Here is a 17464-nt window from a genome sequence, read left to right on the forward strand (position 1 = left end):
ATGAGCATATATTAGGATGTTACAAATAAACCAACTTTTTCCGCCATTAATTCCTCTTGAGAGTGTGCAACTGATGAGTAGACGCTTCTCACTGGTTTTCATCTATTCAAAATAATATCAATTATATGAGCTGTGTGCCACACCGCCACTGAAGATCAAGTCCCAGTTTCGAACTACTCATACTGTTTTTAGAGAAAGTTGAGCGTACATTGCATTAGAATGGGATGACAGACAATATGTAAGTTTAGCGAGTAAAGTAAAATATTATGTCCTTACATTTATTTTGTGCCCTCTTTCATTGAAATTATTGAACAATATGATAGACGATGGAATGTATGAAGTTGCAAATACAATTGATCATCTATGCAATTTATTCTCCCAAAAATTTGTATAGTCTACTTTTTACCTTTTTGCTACCTTGGTGCATATCAACCTTGGTCTTTAAAGTGCTCTTGTGGCCTCAGAAACCATTCTTCTTTGTAGTTACTGGGGGCTTGCTCTTTAATTTGACCTCAATGCATCTAAATGTCCATAACTGGAATAATTTGGAGTCTTGAAATGGACGAGATAAGATGATTCAATATATTTTATGACATTATTTGTTTGTGTGTTCTTAGTTTTGCCACCCTGTAGCATTTTTTATCCCTAACAGCACTATTTCATCGTAATTTCCAACTTATTTTTATTCATTTTATATCTAAGAATCATATTTATTTGTTTTCAACTTTGTTTTCATCTCCAGGCCTTCTTTAAATCTTGTTGTTTCTAAATCTTTCCCCAACTATGGACTCAGTCTGTGAGAAACAGAGCAAGAGCCGCAAGCTTGGCAAAGATGGAGATGCACCAAAGATCACATTAGAGTGTCTTCCGCGTGAGATTTCCTTCAATATATTATCAAGCCTATCTATTACATCTTTAGCCAAAATCAAGTTTGTTTGCCGAGCCTGGTGCAACTTAGCAAAAGACCCTCTTCTCATTAATATGCATTTCTTGCGCATGACTGAAAATGATCCTTGTTTCATTCTACACCAAGACTATCCTGTTCAAGACCAAAATTACTTTGTAGATTTCTCTGCTCGGAATGAAAGTTACAAGGCATTGAAGAAATTTTGCGTTCCTTTGATGCCTAAATTTGACATTGTAGGCTCATGTAATGGCCTTCTATGCTTAAGGTATTCATCATCACCTGCAAGCCACTCACTCTGTATATATAACCCTTTTACCGGGGATTACTTAAAGCTTCCTGAACCCACGAAGGTCTCGCATAAAGAGATGGTGAACGTGTTTGGATTTGGCTTCCATCCTACCACAAAGGAATACAAGGTGATTGCTATATGTTTTGAAAGTGCAAATAGTCTTCTGTATAGGGATTTATATACCGATAAAGAATTAGAGGCTCAGGTACTCACTCCGGGAAGCTCCGCTCGGAGAAGAGTAGGAAAATTACCTTACAACTTCCTTGGATTGTGGTCATCACCCATCTTGCTCAATGGAAGACTTCACTAGATCTTTTGGCCCCATAAATATTGGCTAGGTCTCCTGGTCGTGTCATTTGACTTAGCAGATGACCAATTCCGGGAGGTCCCCAAGCCTGACTGTCCAACCTTAGGTCATCATAACCATCTGGCAGTCTTAGGAGGCTGTCTATCTGCAGCTTTTTTGGTTGATGGTCGAGAACTCGAGATATTGAGATTTGGGTTATGAAGGAATATAATGTGACGAAGTCTTGGATCAAAAGGATAAATTTAGAACAAGGTTGGGATGCATCCTTCAAAGAGTTCAAAGTTGTATTTGAAAAAAAGATTTTTTAGGGTGATTTGCCTTCTGAAGAATGGTGAAATCTTGTTAGAATATATGCACAGAGCTTTATATTCTTATGACCCCAAAAACAGAACATTTAAGGATCTAGATTTTCCAGGAGTGCCAAACTGGTTTGAAACTATTGTTCATGTGGGTAGCCTCAATTGGATTGATATCCCCATTGATATGTAAATTGAAAAAATAAAGAAGCATGTTCTTCTTTTTCGTTATAATGAAAATCGATTTTCTCCTTGTTCGTTGCATTGTTGTTTACTTGTTTTCTCTCCATTTGCATGGTATTTTCATCAGTTCAGCAATCACTACAGTTAGTGTTAGGTCCTAATGGTTATTCTGCAGACGCTTCTTTTTGCAGAATTTAGAGATGAATGAATACTGATTTCCATTATACTTTATTTTATATTAATCATTCTTAAATAATTTCATGAAAGTACTTTTTAACAAAACTTGATGGAAGAGGATTTATGAACAATGGGGTATTGTTTGAGGAGCCTCTACGCAATCGGAGAATCTTCTTTCAATATCATTATTTGGAAACAAATAAAGAGGAAATAGTTAGATATACTAAAAAAATTTTAAATAATTATTTGGGATATTTTTGATTGGTGATCAAGGCACTATCGTCTAATCTTAAAAACTAATTAATCATGTTTATTAATTTAATTTTTAAATATACTATGACATATCCAAATTATGTTCTACTACAAACTCTTAACTTGGTTTTAACTCTTAAAAACTATTTTGAGATCTCAAACCAAAACCAACCTAAACAGACAAGTTTGAAAAACATGACTAAAAGCTTAAAGAATAGGGGAGATGAAGATGGTAAAGGAGGAGGCATGGAACCACTTGTCACATGCATGATTCATACTCTTTCAACATACGACAAAAAGTCAAAAACGTTTACCACCTCGTCAATCTTCATTAAAGATATCACCAACCAACTCTACCTCTTCTTTATCATCTCTAAGATTTATACCAAAACCCTTATAAATTTTCACTAAGATTGTCTCATCGTTTTCTGTGCGATCACAATTTTTGGTAAGCTGCCCTTTTCTTTGTTTTACGATAATGGTATAGATAAATTACGTTATGGGTAATTGAGTGATTCAATAAGATCTTTTAAGTATATTACTTAAGAACTCTAGTGTTCGAACTCTTCATCGAATACTAATAGATATAGTTACTAGAACCGTTATCCGATCGATAATCATAGAGTCTTAAAGGATTAGTTAAACTGTATATAAACTGGTTTGGACACCCTCAAACATAAAAAAATAAAATAAAAAAATTGTTAAAGATAACCATTTAAAAGTTTTTACACCCTTGTAATAATTTCCTATCCAAATATCAACTTTTTTTTTAGCATATAATCTTTTTTCAATTGAACTGACCCCTTTTTTTATTATTTTAAAGGGGTATTTAACTTAATAATCCAAAACGATTTCGAAAAAGTGCTATACAGTATAAAGTTTAATAGAATTCACTATAATCTTACAGTAGCTTACATTTAAAAAAGAGTAAATGATACATTCCCACCCAAGGTTTGACGAAATCTCAAGTTAGTACCCTAAGTTATATTTATTCTAGATTCATACCCTTAAAATAACACTGTTAGCAATTTTTAGGGTATAAAGGGTGCAATTACCATAATGCCATTAACCCTAAATTAATAAATTATGTTTTAATCCCTAATTTAGTAGAATTATAAAACTTACCATTTTATTTTTAAATTATCTCAATAACACCCTCGATCACTGCACACCCTCTCGATTTTTGCCCAATCTGGGCTGTTTCTGACGGTGTCAAACCCCCTGGTCACCTCCATCACCTTCCCTGCAGTTTTTCGTCCAAAACCCCTCTGGTTCCGACTCATTGGCCCTTCCAATTGTCAGCGCCATTAGGCTTAGGGTTTCTCTATTCTTCGTCGGATTCCGATCGATTCTAGCAATGAAAATCCAATTGGACACCACCACTAAAACCAATGTCTCCAGCTCTATAAAACCCCTATGTCCCCAGCAATCGTTTAGTCGTTGTTCGTGGGCCAAGAGTTTGTGTTCATTGATCGTTTTTTGATGAAGTGGTAGACAACAAACGGTGATCTGTCGTGGCTGAGAAGGTTAGGGGTTTTGTAGGGGAGGATGCGAGGAGTCAAATGGTGGTGGTGGTTGAGGTTGTCACCATTCAAAATAGCTGCAAATCAGCAAAAACTAGTAACAATGTTGCGGTTGTCGTGGCTGGCGATCGATGAGTGATGAGAGCTTGTGAAGGGTAAGGTTTTGTAGAGGGGACGATGGGGGTTCAAACGGTGGTGGCAATGGTGATTTTGGGTGGAAGAATCCCCGGAAAAATGGCAAAAAACATCGGAGACACCGTTTGCTAACGTGCACTAGAGGACTATTAAAGGTGACAATCTGCTAACGTGCGTCATCCATGCAAAATGACCAATTTGCCTCTTTACCGTTACATCAAACACTCTTCCGTCACTTTAAAGGTGGAAATCTGGAATAAATATAACCAGAGGTACCAACTTAGGATTTTGTCAAACCTTGGGTGGGACTATGTCGTTTACTCTTTAAAAAACTGCTTTTGAAAATATTCCAATAAAAAGAATTCTGAATTATTGGCATCCCTTATTTGAAAAGATAAGAAAGAAATCCCAACAAGTCACATTTATGTTAAATTAAAAAAAAAAAAAAAGGAATATCAAAATAGCAATGCCTCTTTTTAAATTCTCTTCCCTTATTTTGAAATTTGGAATCTATCTATTTGATTTTTCTATTCACTACAGCAAGACCTCCCTTCAAAAGAAAAAGAATTTTATTTTGTCCCCTCTTGACTACTGTAAATTGGAATCTGAAACTTTACAGTTTCTCTTTTTCTTTCCCACATTAATTTTACCAGGACTATAAAGATAGTAGTGTATATTATTCAAACCAACCACCTGGCCCTTGTTCATATTTTTATGTACAAAGATGATATAGTGCTATCCCGGTAACATTGACTATTGGATATCCTACTGGCCAAATATTCAACGAATCCAATTACAATGTCAGAAACATAATGAATCCTGTTTTTAATTTGTGATTTTTAATGCAAGACTTGATGGGAAGTGACATGACATGGTAAACTTCCAGGATTTTTCCTGGAAATATATAAGACTTGGAACTCACACTGTAGTTCTTAAATTTAACCCGATAACTCAAATTAAATTAAAAAGATATAAATAGAAGAAATATATATTAGCCTACTCGCAAAAGGGTTTATAGATGGTGATGAACGCAGAAAACCATGAGGAACTTTCGGGCTTTTCTTTTGTTGGCTGGTTGCTAGAATCTGCCCAAAAGTGGCCCTGTCATTTTGCTTCGGTTTGGTCTCTTTTATCTTTGTATATATCGTCTGCAAAGACTTTTATTTTGTATCTTTAGACTTTTTTAATGCACATGGGGCCCTGTTACAGAAACTTTCAACTCCGTGATTATTAGCGAAGTTTGAACAATGTACAGTACCACTATTTATATATTATATATTATTTGGTTTTCAAAATATATTTTCTATGTTGCAGGGTCATTATCAGTAGGGTCACCTATGACCTATCCATGGCCATGGAATTGGATTCATATATTTTTGCGTTTTATGCACTCTCATAATCAACGGTTGTGATTGTTGGGTCCATCAATAAAATGAAAGAAAATAAAGAGAAACTAAACATAGAGAATTAATATTCAATGGTGGATTCCATACAACACCATTTTCTTGTGTTTTTCGTCTCTCTCTCTCTCTCTCGCTCTTTTTTTTTTCGTTTTTGGTTTATTTATTTAATTTGATCTTATCAAAGTCTAGCATGTAATGTTTATCTTCAACCCCTTTTTATTTTTCTTCTCCAAACTTACCACTACTACTTCTTCTTTGATTTTCATACCATCTTGTTTTGTTACTCACCGCATCAGCTTTAGCCATGGAGTTAGATTATTATGAGAAAATAGTTTTTAACAAAAGAAGAAGAAAGGTTGAAGATGATCTTCCACAAACAACAACTGGGATGGAAGCTCTGCCACGCGATGTTGTTCTTGACATACTTTCCAGGCTACCAATTACATCTTTGGTACAATTCAAGTATGTCTGCAAAGGTTGGCGTGCCTTGGTTCAAGATCCTCTTATTGCGAACCTTCAACTTGCAACCAAACCTCATGATGCAACCAACAATCCATGTCTCATCCTTCACTGTGACTTTCCCATCAGGAACCAACTTTACTTCATAGATTTTTTCTCTCACAAAGACGATGAAAAAGACAAGGTAAGAAAATTTCATATGCCTTTCCAAGCTAAGATGCCTGAGTTTGATGTAGTTGGTTCATGTAATGGCTTACTTGCTTTGTCTGATTCATTATACAATGATGCACTCTATATATATAATCCCTTCACCAGGGATTATATTGAGTTGCCTAAATCTCTGCAATACCCTGATCAAGAAGTTGTGTTTGGATTTGGATTCCATCCTGTGACTAAACAATATAAGGTGATTAAAATAGTTTATTATAGAAAAAGCTATAGTAGTAGCAACTACCATCAACGTGCCCGGAGAATCATTTATCCAAGATCAGATGTTCAAGTTTATACTCTAGGCAGCCCCGCCTGGAGGAGTCTTGGAAAGTTATCATATCAGTTTGTGAGGCGGCCGTCCGAGGCTTTGGTGAACGGGAGACTTCATTGGGTTACTAGACCTCGTAGATATAGCCCTGCTCGTCGGATAGTCTCATTTGACTTGGCTGATGAGCAGTTCCGGGAGGTTCCCAAACCTGATTGCGGTGGTCTCAATAGGTGTAACTATCACCTCGCGGTTCTTAAAGGGTGTCTCTCTGCAGCAGTTTATGGAAATTATGGGAAATTGGAGATCTGGGTTATGAAAGAGTATAATAAGAATGAGTCCTGGATTAAGGAGTTTAATATTGGAGCTTACATCCCAAAGGGACTCAAACAAAATCTTGATAGACCTTTCAAGATTTGGAAGAATCCTTCCAATGGAAGAGTTGTAAGAGTTCTGTGTCTTTTATACAATGGGCAGATCTTGTTGGAGTATAAGAGCAGAGTTCTTGTTTCTTATGATCCAAAGAGCGGAAAATTTAAGGATCTCATGTTTCAGAGTCTACCAAATTGGTTTCAAACCATTGTTCATCAAGGAAGCTTCAACTGGATCGATACGCCGCTTGATATTTAAAGTGCAGAAACAAAGAAAGTTCTAGTGCTTCTTTTCCAGTGAGTTTATACCTTACTGAAACAAAATTCTGTTTTCGTGTTTGTTGTATTTTCTTATAACAAATTGTGACTTGCTTTTAATCTTCATTGTCAGTTATGATATACACATGGTTAATGTTCATAAATTTATTTATATTAGGAATAGTTAAACTATGCCTCATTTTCTCTGTAAAAATTTTATGAAAACTTGTTCTCCTGCTAGAGGAATAATGATAACCAAATCAACAGAAAGCAAAACCATTCTCTTAATTGTAATAATTGAAACCAATAATTTGAACAAAAAGGCATCTGAAAAGTTAGAGGATCATCTTCATTAGGCCTCAGAATAAGCTCATTTTTTCTTATTGGGCAATTGAAATGAATCTAGATCAGACCTTCAAGTTCTGCCTTCTCTTTTGAAAATAAGAATTGAACTAGAATCCCATCATGGAGTTTCAATTCAATCACCACCCCTTTTCTTTTCTGAACTAGTTATTGCTCAGATTTATTTATATAAATAATAATCAAATTAACATAAAAATAACAAAAATAAGGAAACAAAAGATGTTTTTGGGGTAGATGAATAGTGTGGTTGAATGGTGAGTCACCAATTTGGTGTGGCACTCTTCATCCACACGCTGTTTGGTTGGTATGCCCCAAGGCCCGTAACCCGCTAGAATTTAGTGTGAACTCGCTTACCCGGTCAACAAATTTTTTGATCAATGTCAGTTTCCGGAGACTTTTTGGTGATCACTAATGCCTGTGATAGCTTCAATGTACTCACCAACTTTTTTATTTTTCTACGTTTTGGACTTTTTATATACGGAGTATTACGTTTTTAGGCAAGGATCAATGCACCACATTTTTTTCATCAGTTTTAGATCATTAAATCAAACAACTTTGGACGGTTGACATTAAATCTAGCATTTAAGTTTTAGACTAGAGATGCATTTACTTCTTTTTTCTTTACAACATTATCCTCCCATATTTTGTTCTGAAGGCCTTGAACTCTGCAAGTGCAAAGTGGCCGCCAGCACTTGCAAGAGATTTATATATTATTTGTTGTGTAAGTATAACAATAAGACTAAGTCTTAAAGGAGCCCTTCAATCATGCTTTCCACCAAACCAAGGTTGAACTTTTCTTAAAGTCAGCCACCAAAAAGGACTCCATGCCTCGAGCCCCTTTACTTTTTTCCCTTGAAGTTTTTGCAATCTCTAAGATTTATCGTTTCATATTTAATTAAAGAATACGGCTGATCTTTTTACTCTTCACTCAATACGTATCCATTCCTTTATTAATTTACATAAAGAGGGATAGATTGCACGTTTCATACCGTTCTTCTATATCCAGTCATCCGAGAAAAATAACAATGAAAGATTTGATTTCTACTGGTAATGGTAATAGATCTGAGTTCTGTTTGTATAATAAGTGGAGTCATATTGTCCTTATTTTTTGCATGGGATTTAAGTTGGGCCTCTTCTTTCAAAACTAACTTTAATGTACTTGTTGCTATACCCAATTACCCACCTCAACCTGTTAGTGTAAAGCCGAAAGCTGAAAGCTCCATCTTAGCCACCTAATCTTCAACCAAGTCAAGATTGATCATATAAAGTTTAAGGCGTACACATGTTACGATAAGTCCCAGTCTGAAAAATAGAAAGAATTACCAGTTACCACAACAAAAAAAGAAAAGCACAACTGTACAAACCACATATATATTTCCTGTTAAAGATATTTTAATCGCAAGCCATACATTCAGATTCCATTTTTGTTTTTCATTTTTATAGTTAAAGAGTTGCAGAGAGGATCACCATACACCAGTACCTGAGAAATCTTAAAACAGACAAAGGCCATTGAAAATTTGATAGTATATCAGAGGTTACTGCACGCATTAAAAGTTAGAACAAATAAATAAAAAATCAAAAGAGCCCTTCGGCAATAATGCTTTTGCATCCACTAAAAAACGTGCCATAAACTACCTTAGTTGTCAGCTACCAAGACGGCTTCATGGATCCAATTGTTTACACATTCAGTGAGGTTCTTTTAAAGTAACTTAAGATGTCGGAGTAGCATTTCTTGCACGTTAGTTTAACATGTTCTTGGAACAAAGATATTGATATAGTACCAGATAAACCAAGAAAAAAAAAACAAAAACAAAGAAATCGACCTTCATGAATCCCCTCAAGCATTTGGTCAAATGTTGCTATCATGTATTGTTATCTTATGACCCAAAGGCCAAAGATAAGAGCTTCAAACGTATAAAACTGGCAATGCTCATCAGTTTCAAGTAACTCTTCATCTGGGGAATCTCCTACCCATTAATAAGTGAGTGCTTAGAGAGATCACTTTACTCCAGTCGTCCAATACCAATAAAATTTTGTCGCTATGCGTGGACCATTTTGGTTTTTGCTATGATGTTACTCAATGAGGTCATAACCCAAATACCTTTTTCCTTTATTGATTTGACTACAAACTTATATATATGCCCCCTTTCAATATTATTGATGCTATATTCATACTAGAATGTGAAATGAGTTAAAATTTAATTTTGAAAGAAAGGTTCTGGCATGTCAGCATCTAAATAATTATGTTAAGAACAGCTTAATATCTAAGTTAACTCAGCAACCAGAAATTCTGCACCAGACTAGATCTTCACAGGATTCATATTCCCTCTCATTATTAGTACCTCTGTAATGTCTTGCTGATTAATTTCCTGCGAGTTCGAAAGTGCTTGAACTGACAAAAGTACCTGAATGATAATGTTTTTACCATATAATAAGAATACAATTGTACTGCTAAAAAGAATTAGAATTTGTTGAAAATTAGCAAGTCTGGGTAGCTTGGACATGCAAGACAGGACTCCATATACAACATCATAGTGATACAAAACATATTTTGACAGCAGAAATTTTGCTCATGTACAACTGCTAATAGAAAGAAAAGAAGCGTTGTTTATGATCAAGAAGCCAATTGAATAGATGGTTTAACTCTGACCACCAATGCTTCTCAGGTACTGTAACACATATTTTTTGCCAGTGAGATGCTCAACCAATCCTTCCAAGTTACAAAACAAATGAATAAGTTCGTTTATTTAGAGTCTATAATTCAAAGGAAAAGGTACATTTTAAATAACGGATAGGACTATTACCATTAGTATAATCTCGACAGTCATGATGGCCAACTCTCAAATCAGTTTCCCAATTTTGGTTGAAATTAATTGCTACATCAATAGCATCTGAATTGGAAGATCCAACAAGCCAACATTTGTTTCTTGGCAGTTTTGTCAACTTTCTTACAAGAATAGTTCCTAAGATAAGTTTAAGATGCACATGATATGTAAAAATGGAGAGAAAACAACCCATATTATTCATTAACAAATTATCATATGCAAATTCTATAAGTTAATCCCAATCGGATTGAGATATGACCACTTCCCATCCTTTACAATTAGTTGGTGCCAACTAACTGTTAAAGGATAAAATTTCTGTCAAATTTTTCATTATAAGACTGAAAATTTTTTATTGGTAACAACTAATTTGATCCATTACTAGATAAATTGACTGTTCAACAGATAAAATGCAGCAACTTTTGTACACTGACCAGGTATTGCTCTACCAGATAGAACTTCAAGTGCTGTATATATATTTTCAGGATCTTTTGGTTGAAAATCGAAAACAAAANTGCATCCACTAAAAAACGTGCCATAAACTACCTTAGTTGTCAGCTACCAAGACGGCTTCATGGATCCAATTGTTTACACATTCAGTGAGGTTCTTTTAAAGTAACTTAAGATGTCGGAGTAGCATTTCTTGCACGTTAGTTTAACATGTTCTTGGAACAAAGATATTGATATAGTACCAGATAAACCAAGAAAAAAAAAAACAAAAACAAAGAAATCGACCTTCATGAATCCCCTCAAGCATTTGGTCAAATGTTGCTATCATGTATTGTTATCTTATGACCCAAAGGCCAAAGATAAGAGCTTCAAACGTATAAAACTGGCAATGCTCATCAGTTTCAAGTAACTCTTCATCTGGGGAATCTCCTACCCATTAATAAGTGAGTGCTTAGAGAGATCACTTTACTCCAGTCGTCCAATACCAATAAAATTTTGTCGCTATGCGTGGACCATTTTGGTTTTTGCTATTATGTTACTCAATGAGGTCATAACCCAAATACCTTTTTCCTTTATTGATTTGACTACAAACTTATATATATGCCCCCTTTCAATATTATTGATGCTATATTCATACTAGAATGTGAAATGACTTAATATTTAATTTTGAAAGAAAGGTTCTGGCATGTCAGCATCTAAATAATTATCTTAAGAACAGCTTAATATAACTCAGCAACCAGAAATTCTGCACCAGACTAGATCTTCACAGGATTCATATTCCCCCTCATTATTAGTACCTCTGTAATGTCTTGCTGATTAATTTCCTGCGAGTTCGAAAGTGCTTAAACTGACAAAAGTACCTGAATGATAATGTTTTTACCATATAATAAGAATACAATTGTACTGCTAAAAAGAATAAGAATTTGTTGAAAATTAGCAAGTCTGGGTAGCTTGGACATGCAAGACAGGACTCCATATACAACATCATAGTGATACAAAACATATTTTGACAGCAGAAATTTTGCTCATGTACAACTGCTAATAGAAAGAAAAGAAGCGTTGTTTATGATCAAGAAGCCAATTGAATAGATGGTTTAACTCTGACCACCAATGCTTCTCAGGTACTGCAACACATATTTTTTGCCAGTGAGATGCTCAACCAATCCTTCCAAGTTACAAAACAAATGAATAAGTTCGTTTATTTAGAGTCTATAATTCAAAGGAAAAGGTACATTTTAAATAACGGATAGGACTATTACCATTAGTATAATCTCGACAGTCATGATGGCCAACTCTCAAATCAGTTTCCCAATTTTGGTTGAAATTAATTGCTACATCAATAGCATCTGAATTGGAAGATCCAACAAGCCAACATTTGTTTCTTGGCAGTTTTGTCAACTTTCTTACAAGAATAGTTCCTAAGATAAGTTTAAGATGCACATGATATGTAAAAATGGAGAGAAAACAACCCATATTATTCATTAACAAATTATCATATGCAAATTCTATAAGTTAATCCCAATCGGATTGAGATATGACCACTTCCCATCCTTTACAATTAGTTGGTGCCAACTAACTGTTAAAGGATAAAATTTCTGTCAAATTTTTCATTATAAGACTGAAAATTTTTTATTGGTAACAACTAATTTGATCCATTACTAGATAAATTGACTGTTCAACAGATAAAATGCAGCAACTTTTGTACACTGACCAGGTATTGCTCTACCAGATAGAACTTCAAGTGCTGTATATATATTTTCAGGATCTTTTGGTTGAAAATCGAAAACAAACACCTGCAATATGGAGAAAAAAAAAAAAAAAAAACAGAACCATGGACTCCATTAGGAGGGCTAACACCATAATTGAAACTCAATTTTTCTTTAGCTTTATAAATCAAGAAGAAAATACCTGGGGAGGAGGAGGTGAGGAGGGTTTGATGATGACCATGAAGTGCTGCAAATCCCATAAACTGAGAGAGTAAGCTGCAGACATGAGTAACTGGGCAGGTCCCTTTGTGGCTCTTAATGGCACTGCCGCCACGTACACTTCATCTCTGCCTCTTGTTACGCCTGCTGAATTTGTGAACGGAGAAGCCATAGCCATAGCCATTCGCTTTTCCTTTTCAATGAAAATTCAACCGTTAATGGTGGCATTACATGAGTTCTGATAAATGGGCCTGATATTGGATCAATATAGTACACAAGAGAAGCCCGTTACAGTTTTATGTCGGGACTCTAAGCTATTAGAACTGCAAATGGAAAGTGGCTAGTTTAAGAAATTAATGGCTCTTTTTGTAAGATTTGCAAAAATATATAAATAAATAAATGATTGCACAAAATATATTTCGAATGTGTAGGTTAGAACTTGGTATTGCTCAACTAGTTAAAAATTTGTGCACTGAACTTGTTTTTAACAAAAATTTAGTTCATCAATAATGGATTTGATGGATCCGAACACAGTACGGCGATCTAATGTTAAATAATCAATTAATAGAAAAACAAAATTAATAAGGGTTCAACAATAAATAGCATTTAAATTCAAAGAGTAACTCCTTTTTTTTAATTACATTGTCATTTCTTTGAAACGTGACATATCATTCTCACAACATTGCAAGAGCAAAATGAAGTTTTGTCGATCGTAAAGCCATCAAAAAGGCCATGGATACTTTTTTGCTGGCCACACAACACAACAACTGAGTGACACCATTGTTGTACAATTGTAGCTGGAACGATATGTGTAACCCACATTTTGGATCATGATTTCTCTCTTTTTTCTATATATCCAAGAATTTGGAGATATATATATAGCATATCACAGTTTATATGTTAGTTTTGTGAATATTAATTTACTCTTGAGTTGTTATTACGTTATATACATAACTCACAAACCATGATCTTATAAGAAACAAAGCAGTAATACATTATTATTTATTGCAAAGCAAGGATCTTATATGAGCTTATATAATATAACATACATGCAACATAAAATAAACTTGATGACACTCTTGGCACCAACAAACAAACTCTGCCCACACACCAATTAGCACACAAAATCAGAATGAAGCATGTTGGCAGATGAAGATGAAGAATATTCAGATTTGAGTGATGTGATTCATGTCAGCCATGAACCATGTGGTAAGTTGGCATTGGTAAATCCAAGCGGGTCACTCATATCCATACCTAGACGCCCAACCGTCTTATTACCAGAACCACTAAATAAAGCTAGATTAAGCCATTGAACTCGACATGCAAGCTAGAAGGCTACTAAGTAGCACCACTATTCGAACTTAATTCTTTTGAGGTTTTCTAATTACTCGGTCTTCTCAACCACTGCTTCTGTTTCAACCTTCACCTCAGCTTCAACCACCTTCTTTTCTTTCTTCACTTCCTCTTTTGGAGCTTCAACTTCAACTTCTGCTTCTGCTGCTGGTGCTGGTGCTGGTACCTCAGGCTCAGTAGTTTCTGTGGTTTCTTTAGCCTTCTCTTCCACTGGCTCATCTGGAGTCTCCTTAGGAGTTTCCTCTTCAGTTTTCTCTACTGCTGCTGGCTCTTCAGGCACAACCTTGGCCTCTTCGACCACTTCCTTTGTCTCCACTTCTGCTGGGGCTTCAGCTTCCGGAACCGGTGCTACTTTTTCTTCAGATACTGCAACGGTTTCTGGTTCCTTTTTCTCTTCAGAAACAGTTTCTGGTTCCTTTGTCTCTTGGGCAACAGTTTCTGGTTCCTTTGTCTCTTGAGCAACAGTTTCTGTTTCCTTTGTCTCTTTAGCAACAGTCTCTGTTGCAGCTGGTGCAGCCACCACCTCTTCGGCTTTAGTTTCTTCAACCTTGATCGTTTGCTCAGTTTTCTCCTCCGGAAGAGCTGTCTGTGCTGACACAACCTGCACCGCACAACCAACAAATAATTTAAACTATATTTCTTTAAATAGGAAAAGTAAAAATTTGATCATATAGCCATTAGGGATCATGACTATAGTCGTAACAATCAGATGAGATGATATAGAAGAGTCGAAAAGCATATATCTATAACTATCAGGTAAGCTTCAGGAAGAACATAATTGCGAAAGATTTAACTGATGGTTTACCTCAACAGTAGCCATTGGAAAGTGATCAAGGTGAATGGAATATAAGTAGGAAGAAAATGAATAGCGCAGGTAGCTAGCTGTAGAGAAATGAGATGTAAAGAAGAGTGAAGAGAGTGGGTTATATAGGAGTGTAAAGTGAAGGGCACTTGAAGAATCTTGAGATTTGACACCTCACACTGAATTCAAGGCCATTAGCATGTTTGGTAAATTATATTTAAGAGAGCCGCGAAACAAGTTGGAGGATGAGTTAGGGTATTTTTAATACAAGTTGAATTTAATTATTTGATTCGATTTTTTCAGCTAAGCTATCTTTTGTAATGTGTGCTTGTGTGTTCTGTGCAGTCGGGTGTGAAGGTGACCTGATTATCATCACCTCACGTTCTTGAATAATTGTTAATTGTTTTCAATCTCTATGAAAAAGTTTTAACTATTTTCTCAAGCTCTTAAATGCGAATGATATAAATTGTTTACTTAAAATCGTAGAGTTAGATATTGAGAAGTAAAGGAAAAGCCTATCTACTTCCCTGAAAATGTTACCACAAATTATTTAATGACATAATTATTAAGATATAATTTACAGTTTCAGATCATGATAATGTGTTTGAATTCATTCTTTTTGTAGTCACGTGTTATTGTTTTGTATTGATTTAAAAAAATAATTATTACATTACCAAAATTCTTGACTAAAAGCAGAAAAAAATAAAAGACAATCCATCTGACCTCAGCCAACAAAGGGCGGCGTCTGCGGTGGGGTCCTGCACCACCAATGGGCATAATTTACTTGAAAGAAACGAATCAAATGGTGACGTGGCACTTCTATAACAAAGGCCAGTGGACCCCATTTGATGGACAGATTTGACCTTGCTGACTCAGGACCCACTTTATATTATCATCAAAAGACAAAAGCTGAGGTTGAAATTTTGGAGGCAAACTAAAATTTGATGTTTAAAACAAATCCAATGAATCGTTATTTGAAATAAGCAATCATATCATATTTGCATTATTAATGAAAAATTCAAACTCTAATATTCTTTTAGCTAGAATGAATGTCATACGCTCATACCAACCACTAATGTATCGAGTATTACACTCTAGGAGTATAATACAACATTATTGAATATTGATAATGTATGTACTACTTTTTACCACAATAATGCTAACTTTTTCTTAACCAAAAAGTGGACATAAAATGGAATTATTGGCATGCAACGTGACAACATGGGCCAATGATGCAGAGATTTTTGTAATAATATTGTAGATCCCAAGAGAAGAGAACGATAACTGAACACTTCGTACGTTAGCAGGCACCTGATTTTGCCTCCAGTCCAGATGCGTCTGTCCATTTGAATTATGGCTGCCTTATAGCTTTAGGGCAGGGACTCAAATTCACATAGACAAAGGACTTTAGGTGCTAGGGGGCGGTGGATGGACCCACTAAAGGTGGAACCCGCCAATCAAAGTATCCAACGTGGCAAGGAAATCACCGACCACGTAGGTGGATATTGATAAATATGATATGATGTGAGAGGCGGAAAGAAGAATTATGATGATTTATTGACAGATTGGAGGATTATAATTTTTGTGGTGACATTGTTTGTATCTTGTGATGGATTTATCTGTTTTTGGTTCAACCATTTGAATCATTGTTAACAGAGTAAACGACATTTTCCTACCCAAGGTTTGGCGAAACTCCCCATTCCCATCCCTGGTTTCATAAATTATAAATTTTACCTTTAAATTAACAAAAAACTATTTAATTTAATAGTTTAAAAGGTAAAATAGTTATTTCCAAGATAAAAATTTTAAAATAACACTCTACTTCTCAAATTCACCCCATCAACGATTTCAGGTCATTCCACCCTATTTCCGGCACAGTCGACCCCTCCCGACACTACTATTACAATCCCCTCAACTTCAACCCCCACATCAAACCCCTAACCTCCCCACCTGATTGAACCCTCCAATCGTCGGCCGCCGCTCTTAGTTTCAATATACATTTCATCCAAATTCTGGTAGGTCCCAGCATTGGAAACCACCCTCAACACCACCAATAGTATCACCAGCTTCCCCCACCCAAAACCCCTAAAATGATCGATCGCAATTGCCAGCCAATAGGCCCCGCCTCTCCTTTAGGTTTTCACATTTTGTCGTGCTTTTCCAACCAAATTTCGGCACCTCGTCGAGGTGCAATCAGGTGGAAAAGTTAGGGGGTTTGGTGAGGAGGATAAGAGGATGCTGATGGTGGTATCGGTAAGGTCTATTGGTATCGAAATCAGACCAGATTTTTTGCTTGGCTAGGATCTGCTCTGGGGGTTATTTGAGAGAAAATTAAGATGTGGAGGTTATTTTGAGAGATAAGTAACTATATTAATTTAAAGGTAAGGATCTGCAATTTATGAAACCAGGGGTGGATCTGTAGATTCGCCAAACCTTGGGTGGGAAAGTGTTGTTTACTCTTATTAATATTGAAAAGCTTTTTAACTCCTTTTTAAGAGTGTAGATTGCGTTTGTACAAGTGAAAATCTTTCTCAAAGGAAAATATTGAACAAGAATATAAATTACTGATGTTATCGGTTCAACTCTTTTTTTTTTCTTTTTTTGCTATGATCGGGGTATTCGGGTCAACTTATGCATACTTAAACTAATCTTCAAGACTCATTAAATACCCTATAAACTTAATGTTCTAAGGTAAATTACAAAAATGGTAGGAT

General features: G+C 35.5%; 4 protein-coding genes and 1 long non-coding RNA gene across 5 annotated transcripts; 2 read left to right on the forward strand and 3 right to left on the reverse strand.

Annotated features, from left to right (window-relative positions):
- Positions 1 to 783: 783 nt before the first annotated feature.
- On the forward strand, positions 784 to 2005 carry LOC116120364 (F-box protein At3g07870-like). The gene is made up of 3 exons (XM_031406316.1): positions 784 to 1401; positions 1507 to 1662; positions 1750 to 2005. The coding sequence occupies exons 1-3, from the start codon at positions 784 to 786 to the stop codon at positions 1990 to 1992; spliced, it is 1017 nt and encodes a 338-aa protein (XP_031262176.1). The 3' UTR covers positions 1993 to 2005.
- A 3581-nt stretch (positions 2006 to 5586) lies between these two features.
- LOC116120243 (F-box protein At3g07870-like) lies at positions 5587 to 7199 on the forward strand. The gene has a single exon (XM_031406186.1). It carries the CDS (start codon positions 5777 to 5779, stop codon positions 7034 to 7036), a length of 1260 nt encoding a protein of 419 aa, XP_031262046.1. The 5' UTR covers positions 5587 to 5776; the 3' UTR covers positions 7037 to 7199.
- Positions 7200 to 10072: 2873 nt separating this feature from the next.
- LOC116120408 lies at positions 10073 to 10734 on the reverse strand. Its single transcript, XR_004126534.1, has 3 exons — positions 10655 to 10734; positions 10203 to 10361; positions 10073 to 10108 (listed from the first exon to the last, which is right to left on the reverse strand). It is a non-coding gene; the product is annotated as an uncharacterized LOC116120408 (long non-coding RNA).
- Positions 10735 to 11372: 638 nt separating this feature from the next.
- LOC116120339 lies at positions 11373 to 12839 on the reverse strand. Its single transcript, XM_031406293.1, has 4 exons — positions 12579 to 12839; positions 12382 to 12463; positions 11930 to 12088; positions 11373 to 11835 (listed from the first exon to the last, which is right to left on the reverse strand). The coding sequence occupies exons 1-4, from the start codon at positions 12777 to 12779 to the stop codon at positions 11765 to 11767; spliced, it is 513 nt and encodes a 170-aa protein (XP_031262153.1). The 5' UTR covers positions 12780 to 12839; the 3' UTR covers positions 11373 to 11764.
- Positions 12840 to 13560: 721 nt separating this feature from the next.
- On the reverse strand, positions 13561 to 14835 carry LOC116120288 (major latex allergen Hev b 5-like). The gene is made up of 2 exons (XM_031406242.1): positions 14754 to 14835; positions 13561 to 14549 (listed from the first exon to the last, which is right to left on the reverse strand). Exons 1-2 carry the CDS (start codon positions 14766 to 14768, stop codon positions 13980 to 13982), a joined length of 585 nt encoding a protein of 194 aa, XP_031262102.1. The 5' UTR covers positions 14769 to 14835; the 3' UTR covers positions 13561 to 13979.
- Between the last annotated feature and the right edge of the window lie 2629 nt (positions 14836 to 17464).

Source organism: Pistacia vera, unplaced genomic scaffold, assembly GCF_008641045.1.
Source record: "Pistacia vera cultivar Batoury unplaced genomic scaffold, PisVer_v2 Contig93, whole genome shotgun sequence".
Taxonomy (NCBI): domain Eukaryota; kingdom Viridiplantae; phylum Streptophyta; class Magnoliopsida; order Sapindales; family Anacardiaceae; genus Pistacia; species Pistacia vera.

What these genes read in the sequence shown, in the direction of transcription:
- LOC116120243 (XM_031406186.1), top strand. Translation starts at nt 5,777, where the DNA reads ATGGAGTTAGATTATTATGAGAAAATAGTTTTTAACAAAAGAAGAAGA.
- LOC116120364 (XM_031406316.1), top strand. Translation starts at nt 784, where the DNA reads ATGGACTCAGTCTGTGAGAAACAGAGCAAGAGCCGCAAGCTTGGCAAA. An exon ending in ATAAAGAATTAGAGGCTCAG is followed by an intron (nt 1,402 to 1,506) that starts GTACTCACTCCG and finishes AGACTTCACTAG; the next exon opens with ATCTTTTGGCCCCATAAATA. An exon ending in GTCTATCTGCAGCTTTTTTG is followed by an intron (nt 1,663 to 1,749) that starts GTTGATGGTCGA and finishes GGATAAATTTAG; the next exon opens with AACAAGGTTGGGATGCATCC.
- LOC116120339 (XM_031406293.1), bottom strand. Translation starts at nt 12,779, where the DNA reads ATGGCTATGGCTATGGCTTCTCCGTTCACAAATTCAGCAGGCGTAACA. An exon ending in ATCTGGTAGAGCAATACCTG is followed by an intron (nt 12,089 to 12,381) that starts GTCAGTGTACAA and finishes AACTTATCTTAG; the next exon opens with GAACTATTCTTGTAAGAAAG. An exon ending in CTGTCGAGATTATACTAATG is followed by an intron (nt 11,836 to 11,929) that starts GTAATAGTCCTA and finishes GTAACTTGGAAG; the next exon opens with GATTGGTTGAGCATCTCACT.